The sequence below is a fragment of the Ostrinia nubilalis genome, chromosome 4, assembly GCF_963855985.1.
Source record: "Ostrinia nubilalis chromosome 4, ilOstNubi1.1, whole genome shotgun sequence".
In the NCBI taxonomy this organism is placed as follows: Eukaryota; Metazoa; Arthropoda; class Insecta; order Lepidoptera; family Crambidae; genus Ostrinia; species Ostrinia nubilalis.
In genome coordinates, this window is record NC_087091.1 from 10,464,668 (window position 1) to 10,474,804 (window position 10,137).

The 10,137-nt window shown below is 36.0% G+C and overlaps 2 protein-coding genes across 2 annotated transcripts; both read right to left on the reverse strand.

The window, feature by feature from the left end:
- Positions 1 to 246: 246 nt before the first annotated feature.
- Positions 247 to 2,880, reverse strand: LOC135071119 (larval cuticle protein 65Ag1-like). Its single transcript, XM_063964890.1, has 3 exons — positions 2,557 to 2,880; positions 1,978 to 2,081; positions 247 to 1,781 (listed from the first exon to the last, which is right to left on the reverse strand). Exons 1-3 carry the CDS (start codon positions 2,626 to 2,628, stop codon positions 1,466 to 1,468), a joined length of 492 nt encoding a protein of 163 aa, XP_063820960.1. The 5' UTR covers positions 2,629 to 2,880; the 3' UTR covers positions 247 to 1,465.
- On the reverse strand, positions 2,878 to 4,805 carry LOC135071124 (endocuticle structural protein SgAbd-6-like). The gene is made up of 3 exons (XM_063964894.1): positions 4,761 to 4,805; positions 4,336 to 4,439; positions 2,878 to 3,158 (listed from the first exon to the last, which is right to left on the reverse strand). Exons 1-3 carry the CDS (start codon positions 4,767 to 4,769, stop codon positions 2,933 to 2,935), a joined length of 339 nt encoding a protein of 112 aa, XP_063820964.1. The 5' UTR covers positions 4,770 to 4,805; the 3' UTR covers positions 2,878 to 2,932.
- Between the last annotated feature and the right edge of the window lie 5,332 nt (positions 4,806 to 10,137).

Sequence of the window (10,137 nt, forward strand, 5' to 3'; positions counted from 1 at the left end):
TCTACATTTAGTTTCATTTAATTGGATTAACATGAAGTTGTAAACGGAATTAAATAATATCCGGTCGACTATTTTCAGATCATCAGTAAAGAGAATGACATCAGGCTTCGACATCGATTACGAAATTATTTGAAAAGAAATGGACCCGAATGCAAGCCTTGTGAGACGCCCGATGACGTCACAAACGCGTATCAGATGTAAAACCCTTTAAAACCGAGGATCGCTTAACTTGAAAAAAAAAACAGGTAAGATGCAGACAAATTTTATTGAGCAAGCTACTTTAATCTCTTCTTCTTCTTAGTCGGGCACTCTTGTCAGAGTGGTCGTGGTTGCGCTGACGAGGTACATGGTGGCGTGATGTTATCTCCGAGGGTAGCTCTCCTGGCGATGTGCTTCCATTTCTGACGGTACTTTAATACAAACCACTAATTCCACCGTGGTAAAGTTTCGAAGTTAAAATTTTGTGATCCACCCTGTCAAACGCCTTACTAAAGTATAGGTCAACAGACGAACTACAATCAATAGATTCAATAACTTCCGCAACAAAACAAGTTAAGTTCGTTGCAGTCAAGCGAGATTCGACACACCCATGCATGATCCTGCCATTTTTTATTTTTGTTAAGCAGTTATATTAAAAAGTAATGAAAAGCTCATAAAAGTTTATTGTGAAAGTTTAGGTAACAAACAATCAATCATGTACCCGCTCTACGGATATTTATTTTATATACTTTTATAAACATCTTTATAATTATGTAGAACTATTATTAGTTCACAAATTATTTTTATTAATATTTTCATTAAATTAAGTTTGTCAATCAGTTTCTATTACAATGGTCATTGAGTTGCTATGGTGTCATAATACTCATAATATGTCCTTATCAGAGACTACTCAAGATGCCCAATATTTTGTTAATGCAAATTATATCTAACAAGTTCTTATCCAGTAGATTTAAACGGGGAAAATAGCTGTCAATAATTTACAAGGTCAAATAACTCGTTAATGTCTGTTGTTAATAACAAAGGATTGCTTTATTATTTCTCAATCATCAGAAGACACAGTGGATAGTGTATTTTTAAAAATGTAAACTTGTACCGAGTTGTACTTTAACCGTAACTATAACCTTAACTAGTGTTTCTTGTATCTAGTTTGACAGAATTTTGACGTTTGTTAAAGTTCAAGAAAGATGATGGTGCAATCCAGCTATACCTAATGATGCAAATTTTTATTATGATTTTCCAAGTTGAAGAACACTTTGATGTTTATTACCAACGCGACGTCATACTTAAATCTGGAAGTGCGACTCTACACTAATATTACCTATCTAAATGAGCAGACATGCACACAGTTCTCATATTACGATCATTGCCCGCTTGATACTTATCACCCTGGGTGTAAATTCACCATTAGAAAGTTAAATAATACCAGCTTTTATTTTGTAACGATATAAAATGTGATATGTATCTATTACCCCGCCACTAGGCTAGCGAAGACGAGGGCGGGCTTACTATAGTCATAACCTCGAATGGGTGTCAGGCCTATTCCTGGGTATCTTGGCTGTACGGGTTGTTCAGAGCCTCTTGGCTGTCCTGGTGGTCTAGGTTGTATTTGCTCGACCACCGTTCGGTACCCGTTGTCGTCGGCGGTGTAGCGTACGACGTAGCGCACGCCGTCGGGCCCCACCCACTCGTATGAGCCAGCCACCGCCAGGAATTTGCCTTCGCGACCCTCGTCCTTCAGCAAGCCTCGCCTTTCCTGTTTGGTACCGTCAGACTGCTCGAAACTGTAAACATATTCAACATTTGAAAAGAATGCTTAAATTAAAATATAGATACTTAACCCAAATGAAGCAATAGCCCATGTCGGCTGCCGGACTTGTCGAAGGTCACTAGACAATTGCGGTTTTGATTTATATTTTTCCCAAGCTACGCAGTCTCAAGTCTGAATTTAGATGTTTATTATCTGATTTTTTTACTTACGCCAAGTAAAAACTCCCAGAGCCATCGTTCACGTACTCAGACCATAGGAGCTGGACTTCGGTTGGGGCTGTCGCGGCCAGAGCGACTATACTGAGTAAAATAATCTGAAATCAAACGTAAACAACACCATCGAAAGAAAAGAATGACATTAATAATTAACATTTATAATATTTTTACTAATGTTGTATTATTTTTACAATGCTGAAGAGTTTTTTTGTTTGTTTGGTTGACGCGCTTATCTGAGTAACTACTAGTGCAAGAAAGCATTTTTGGCGACCGAAGTTGAACTACTGCCACTGGTATAGATGAGAAAGGTGGTGAGCTGTCAAGACTAATAAGTGGTGTTGAAAGTAAAATAGTTTTTTTCCGGAATGCTGAAATTAATTAAATACCGTTACTACCGTTCCATGTCAAATTATGATTGTCAGAATAAACAATATAAATTAAATGATGTAAAAATCAGAGATGTTATGAATATCCGTAACCGAAACCGGTATAATATTATTCCAATATCAGTAAACCATAACCATAACATCCCTAGTAAAAATAGTTGTATTATGATGAAAAAAAATAACTTACGAGCTTCATTTTTAATATTTTATGATTTTGACAAATCTGTTGTAGAAATATGAAGATTTTACGAATAACCATAATATTTATAGCCACGATTAGGTAATTGTTCGAATCATGCTAAATACCTAATAGCCATATGGATAAAGGTGAAGGTCTTTCTTTTAAATCTGTTAATATCACGTCACTTCAGACGTGAGATACAGGTCAGGTTTACCCACAATGGATTAAGAATTAGGTATTCTTTCGAATGGTGGTAAATACAACATACCTACTGCATAGTTGGTATTTTTGTGTAAACAAAAGGATGCAAACGAAATTACAAAATAATTTTACTTAATAGATAATTTATTTACAGTTTGAGAATTATTCAGTCGTATGTTTATTAGCCTGCAAGGCTGGCGAGGAGGCCTGCGGGGACGCCTCCTCCGGGGCCCTGCTCGATCTCCGGCTGGTACCCGTTCTCGTCGGCGGTGTAGCGCACGGCGTAGCGCACGGCGTCGGGCCCCACCCACTCGTACGATCCAGCCACCGCCACGAATGCGTCTTCGCGACCCTCGTTCTTCAGCACGCCTCGGCTTTCCTGTTTAGTACCGTCAGACTGCTCGAAGCTGTAAACAGATGCTATGTATAAAAATAATGCATATAATAGTCCAATAAAGCGACAATAGCCCAAGGGTGTCAGCGCCCCGATTGCGCTAAAAATTTTCAACCGCAACGCGACTGGACGACGACGAACGAACATCAGCTGTTTTGACAAATTCGTATCGCGGAGCCAGTTCAAACGAAACTGTAACTTAAAAGGGGCGCAACTGCACCTTTACGTAAAAGATGACAGAAAGCTACTTTTTCTCAAACGCAATCAAACGCTCACGTCAATTTGCTGTTTTAGTCATTTTAGTATCAAAAATAAGGTGTTTGGACTTTTAATGGAAGACTTTTAATGTAAATCCGTTGTTTGCGCGTAAACATTACCGCGTTACCAAATTGCATGTCAGCTGGAATGTTATTGGAGTGTGACTGGAAGGTAGACTGGAGATGAATTGGAGACATTACAAATTAGCGCAATCGGGGCCCAGATTCCGAACTAATCGAGGGTAGGTAGTTCGAACCCCGTCGCCAGTACCACAACCAGTACTAACTAGCACAGTGGTTATTGCACACCTTAAGCTCGCGGGACTGACATATTTTTCAGCAGAAGTATGCTGAAGAATATGTCAGTCCCGCGAGTTTATTAGCTGCTCACTAGATTTAATCAATATTGGGTAGAATAAAATTGTAAAATCGTTTATAATTTTCAAAACCTATGTATAAAGCAGACGCGGCAAAACAAAATTTTTATGATGAAAAGGTTATAAAAATAAAATGTTAGTTGTGAAATACTATAGATTTATCAATGTACGCCATCCCAATCCCATCCCAACTAATATTATAAATGCGAAAGTAACTCTGTCTGTCTGTCTGTCTGTCTGTTACGCTTTCCCGCTTAAACCTCGCAACCGATTTTGATGAAATTTGGCATAGAGATAGTTTGAGTCCCGGGAAAGAACATAGGATAGTTTTTATCCCGGTTTTTGAAACAGGGACGCGCGCGATAAAGTTTTTCTGTGACAGACAAAATTCCACGCGGGCGAAGCCGCGGGCGGAAAGCTAGTAGGTCAATAAAAAGTATCGAGTCACTAGACAATTGCGAAGTTAAAGAAAGATATCATATAATTTTTCCAAGTCAAGCAGGCTCCATGGTAAATTTAGTTGTTCATTAAGTAGCAGAATGATTAAATAACTTACGAGGTGTAATAGTTCCCCAAGCCATCGTTATTAAACTCAGACCGTAGGAGCTGGACGTCAGCAGGGGCTGCCGCGGCCAGAGCGACAACACTGAGTAAAATAATCTGAAATCAAATGAAAACGTCATCAAAACTCCACAATTTTCGCAAATAATCACGACAAGTAGTAGGTACCTATCATTATTGTTATTTTTACACAGAATTTTAATTTTATTATTTGTACACTTTCTCTACGAGCTATGTGCCCCGCCCACTGCCACTTGATTTTAGCAATTCTGCGAGCTATGTCGGTCACTTTGGTTCTCCTGCGGATCTCCTTATTTCTGTTTCGATCAGGGAAACTCCGAGCATAGCCCGCTCCATCGCCCTTTGGGTGACCTTGAGCCTTCTTATGAGGCCCATAGTAAGCACACAAAAATTACTAACCAGTTTCATTTTGAATATTATTTTGACGCGTCTCTTAGTAATATGAAGATTCTATGAACACAGCAAATATATATAGCAGTGTATTTAGTAATAGTCTAAGATGTTTTTATAGTATAGATACGTTATACCCGCTCAAGAATGGCAATGCAAAAGAGATACAATTGGACCTCTTGCATTCAGTCGTACATGATCGGTTGCCGCGAACAGCCACGAATGCACTTCCCGATTGCCTTCCTGATTGATTGATAATATGCCTTCGTGTGTTTTTAGTTGATGTACAAATTACACTGCCACTATTATGAACCAGAAAAATGTGTCATTTCATTCGTAAATACAGTTTAATTAGTAAAAAATTAAATTTTAATTTTTATTCAATTTGACAAGGGTTGACGGTTGAATTTGACATTTGAGCTAAAATCTAGAGACCACTGCCACAGGGGAAGTTGGGGCGAATATCTATCACTTAAGAACTCTGCATTTAACTCACGGAATTGTTTTTCTCTAGAAAAGAATATTATTATAATTATGTATTCCTGTGTTGACACGTATTCATCCGAAATCGATAAAATCAATGCTATGGCTATTATTACTGTATGATTATAATGATTTATGATCAAACGAAAAAGACTTACTCGAGGAACAAAATTATAGCAGAAACGAATAATAATAATTATTTATTATTATTATTTATCCTTGGACATTTTTACAATACGCTTCTAGTCCCAAACAAATTTGATGTACCTGTATAAATGTACAGTCTGCTAAATCAAAACTGTGGTTAATATGAAAAATATGGGCGGACTATGTTTTCCTATGGAGGATTATATTTCAAAGCCTGGTTCTATATTGGCTCACATAAAATTCTAAGTCCTATTCTTTGTCTTACTACCGATTTGTGTTCATAATAATTTCTCTTCATAATTTTATTTTTCATACTTTTTTTATTCATACATTTTTATTACTACCATCGGAGCTCATAACAGTTAGTAATCATAATTTTTTTTATCAATACTGTTACTACCAAGAACCATTTAAAATACATAATTTTTATTTTCAGATCTTTTTTCTTCATCACATTCATTGATCATATTGTTTTAATTAATAATGTTGTTACTAAGAACATACTTCAACTCATAATGTTGTTGTTCACAATAATTTACTTTATAACAGACATACTCGTATCTTAAAAAAAATCATACCTATATAAGATAAGCATTCAGAGCATGCAGCATGAAAGCAAGCATGCAGCATGCATTGGTATCTCCTCTTCTCCGGCGCTGCGGGATGTGCAGCCCTTCCGCCCTTGCGTAACGAGGCTCAGGCACCCACGCTTGCTTCCGCAGCTTCGGCTTTTTGGATCGCCATCGGCGCCTTCGGCGCCTCGGCGACCAGCCTCAGCCGCTCCAGCTCACCCGGGCGCCTGAGCCTCGTTACAGCGGGCGAGGGCTGCCCTCCCTCCGCGCCTCCGGCTTTTAAATTACACTCTAGGGGTAGGGCAGACAAGACTACGTGGAGTCGGTTTTGCAGCGATTCGTTTCTGTCACGTTAGTTTTGTGGCACAAAATATTGCCTGTTTTGGACCATTTCAAATTAATTTAATGTTAAAATACGATTTAATACGAATATAGACATCATGATTTTCAATAATATGGATAAATACACTTATGAGTAATAAATTTATGAAAACAAATATTAGGATACATCACATTTATGAATATTATAGTTATTTATTCGAATGATTATGAGTTTCGATCATTAGTATAGAAAAATATATGGAAACAAATATTAGTAAAAACTAAGTGTATGATTAGTGATATTATGAATATCAATGATTATGTTTTTAAATATGTAGGTTTTACATTTTTTATGAAGAATGATCATTATGGTATCAAATTGTATGAGAAATATTTTCGGACCTCCAATGATAGGAATTGAAAAGTTATGTAAGAAAATGCGCTACCTCAAAGCCTACAGTCAGAAATGCTACTTCCCGATCCCAAAAAGATTGCAATTTGTATAAATAATCGAATTTTAATGTCTTTTTAGGGTTCCGTAGCCAAATTGCAAAAACGGGACCCTTATAGGTTCGTCATGTCTGTCTGTCTGTCTGTAGCTAGCTAGAGAATATTCCACTTTTAATCTCAGGGTAAAACCTCATAAATTTTGCACATAAAAATAATCCGGATTTGAAAACTCATTATAAAAGACAAAAAAGGCATAAGACTCAAGTTGATTTAAGGGAAAATAATAAGTTACGTTTTGTCTTGCTTTTGTTTAAATATTAGTTTGATAGTTCATTCGAAAATACAATTTAGGTTCTCTATATCTGTGAGGTTCACTCTACCCCATTCTCCTTTTCTGTGCAAAATGTCAAAATGAATAGCTGTCATAAAATAGGACTACTTGCGCCATTTTAAAATACAATAATGTATAGTTCCAAAATACTGGACTGTCCTGTCGATGACATTGACAGTGGGGCGCCACCGTCAATACCGGATCGCTGGTTCCGATGTTTGCCATGTTGGAAACCATATAGTTGAACGATGGTAGCGCCCCCCTGTCATTGAGTTTGGTGGGACAGTTCAGCGTGGGTCATCTATAGGCGCATAACGTGTCTATTTATATGATATGTCATTGGTAATAGTTCGAATCTTGCTAAATATTCATAAGGATGAAGGTGAAGGTTTTAATTTTAAATGCCTACAGACTGACAATGCCCAACCCAACTCATCATTTCCATCATGTGAGGTCAAGGAGGAGGAGGAGGAGCTTCTTTTCAACCGACTTCAAAAAAGGAGGAGGTTCTCAATTCGACCCGTATGTTTTTTTTTTTTCTATGTTTGTTACGCGATAACTCTGCCAATTATGAACCGATTTGAACAAATTTAACTTTTTTCGGCGTATAGGTAATACCTCAAGGGTGGTCCCATTTAAATTTAATAATAAAAAAACAACCCCCAAGGGTGGAAAATTGGGGATGAACTTTTTTATACGCAATATCTCCGCCGATTATAAACCAATTTGAACGATTATTTTTTTGTTGAATAGGTATTATCAAAAGGGTGGTTTCATGCGAATTTGAAGAAAATATTTCACCCCCAAGGGTGGAAAATTGGGGATGAACTTTTTTATACGCAATATCTCCGCCGATTATGAACCAATTTTTTTTTGGTCTCAGTGTACTGCCTACCTTCAGTGGTAACATCAAGTTAATAATTAGTTAACTAAAAAGCAAGAAATAAGTAAAATTTTATAAAAAAAAATAAAACCGACTCCAAAAAACCTACACTAAAACGTAGAAAAATAATTACTAATTACCTACTTATTTATTAGGACGAATTATTAATATTTATGTAGGTATACCATGATTGATACTTTTGGAGTCGGTGCAGGCAAACTTTACATGTTTCATAATCTTGGCACCGACTCCAGAAGTATCAATCATGGTATACCTACATAAATATTAATAATTCGTCCTAATAAATAAGTAGGTAATTAGTAATTATTTTTCTACGTTTTAGTGTAGGTTTTTTGGAGTCGGTTTTATTTTTTTTTATAAAATTTTTGTGGTAAAATAACATACCTACGACCAAACGGTCTGCACCCTGCAACTTCTCGGTTCTTTGCAAAATAATGGTAATTATTATTATTTTTACCATTATTTATATTATGGAGCCGAGATAAGCCGAGCATCTCACATGATGGAAAATTATTGTGAATATTGTTGTGCATATCGGTCTGTATTTAAAATTAAGACCTTCAACTTATTTATTTACAATGCATTAATTAAGTTATTAAAAGCTCCAATGCACCTTAAGATCAAAATGTTGTATATTGGAAGCACACAATAATCAAAATTATTGAACAATTTTATTTGTAAAATATTTTTACAAAATAATATGTTTCTTTAGAATGTCAATAAGTTAGAGATTTCATTGGATCATCTCGTCTTTCTAATAAGGTATGAAAAGTTTCACTGCACTACTTTCTGGGACACTTGTGACAAAAATACATTTTATTTCTGAAAATATAACCGTTCATTTATTCGAATTTATGATTTATCACGGTTTAGTGTATAAATATAACATGTAACTTTGTGATTTTATATACCTACTCTTTTCATGCTTTGTTTTCATAAATATTTTAATTACTCCATGAGTTTTTAATAGGTATATGACCTGTCTGGCCTGCGTGCCGTAAAGGCCAAAACCACGGTCCCATTGGTATGGATCTGGTAAATTAGACAGAGTCATATTATGCTTCTACAGTGGAAACTGAATGACCTGGTGATGATAAGAAAGTGACCTTAAATTAAGGTAAACCCTCTTATTATCTTTTATACTTACTTTTTGAAATCAAATAAATTAATTATTATTCTATTCTATACTCCTAGAAAAAGCGCATAGCAATAACGCTGCCAGTCTACATTTAATCTGATATATTCAAAAGTTAAGTCACAGTTATTTAATTCTCCTTCTACTCGTAACTATTTAATGTTTTATGAATTTATTTTGCAATATCCTGTTGTAACTAAGCTTTAAGTTTACTAAGGTACCTACATGCCAAATTTCAAGCGTCTAACTTAAGCGGTTTAGATTTTTCATACAAAAGGACTTTCCCGCTAATTCCTGTTCCCGTGGGAATTCTTAAGTATACTATAACCTGCCCAGGAGTATGAAGAATAATTGTACCAAGTTTCGTTAAAATCCGTCGAGTAGTTTTTGTTTCTATAAGGAACATACAGACGGACAGACAGACAGACAGACAAACATTTTACTGGTTGCATTTTTGGTATCAGTATCGATCACTAATCACCCCCTGATAGTTATTTTGAAAATATATTTCATGTACAGAATTGACCTCTCTACAGATTTATTATAAGTATAGATAATTTAAGAAGTTGTTATTGTCTTACTACAACGAGAACGAAACGTCCCATCAGTGATATTGACAGGGGGACGCCGTCAATACCGGATCGCAGTTCCGATTTTTGCATGTTGGAAACTTTAAAGTTGAACGATGGTGGCGCTTTCCTGTCAATGAATTTGGTGGGACCAGTGAATACCTAGGTGCATGGAGGTGTATACGTCAGTGAATAGGTGGGACACTAGAGATGTGTAAATCCGAAGTGTTTGATAATTATCATCATTTTAATTTAATTTTGATACAAAATAAAATTTATAAAATCAGATTTGTATTTAAATTAAAATAATTAAAATAACCCCATTTACCTAACACCCTGTAGAGCTCAGTGGTTTTTAGATTTGTGTTGTGTGTCATTTTAATTTCATTCAGTATTTTCAACTTTGAAACTTCTCCAATCCCCATTTATAAAGCAGCCCAGAGATCCAGTAAAAACAATTCTAATCTATGATGA

What these genes read in the sequence shown, in the direction of transcription:
- LOC135071119 (XM_063964890.1), bottom strand. Translation starts at nt 2,628, where the DNA reads ATGGTTATTCGTAAAATCTTCATATTTCTACAACAGATTTGTCAAAAT. An exon ending in AAATATTAAAAATGAAGCTC is followed by an intron (nt 2,082 to 2,556) that starts GTAAGTTATTTT and finishes GTTTGATTTCAG; the next exon opens with ATTATTTTACTCAGTATAGT. An exon ending in TCTGGGAGTTTTTACTTGGC is followed by an intron (nt 1,782 to 1,977) that starts GTAAGTAAAAAA and finishes ATATGTTTACAG; the next exon opens with TTTCGAGCAGTCTGACGGTA.
- LOC135071124 (XM_063964894.1), bottom strand. An exon ending in TTGGGGAACTATTACACCTC is followed by an intron (nt 3,159 to 4,335) that starts GTAAGTTATTTA and finishes ATCTGTTTACAG; the next exon opens with CTTCGAGCAGTCTGACGGTA.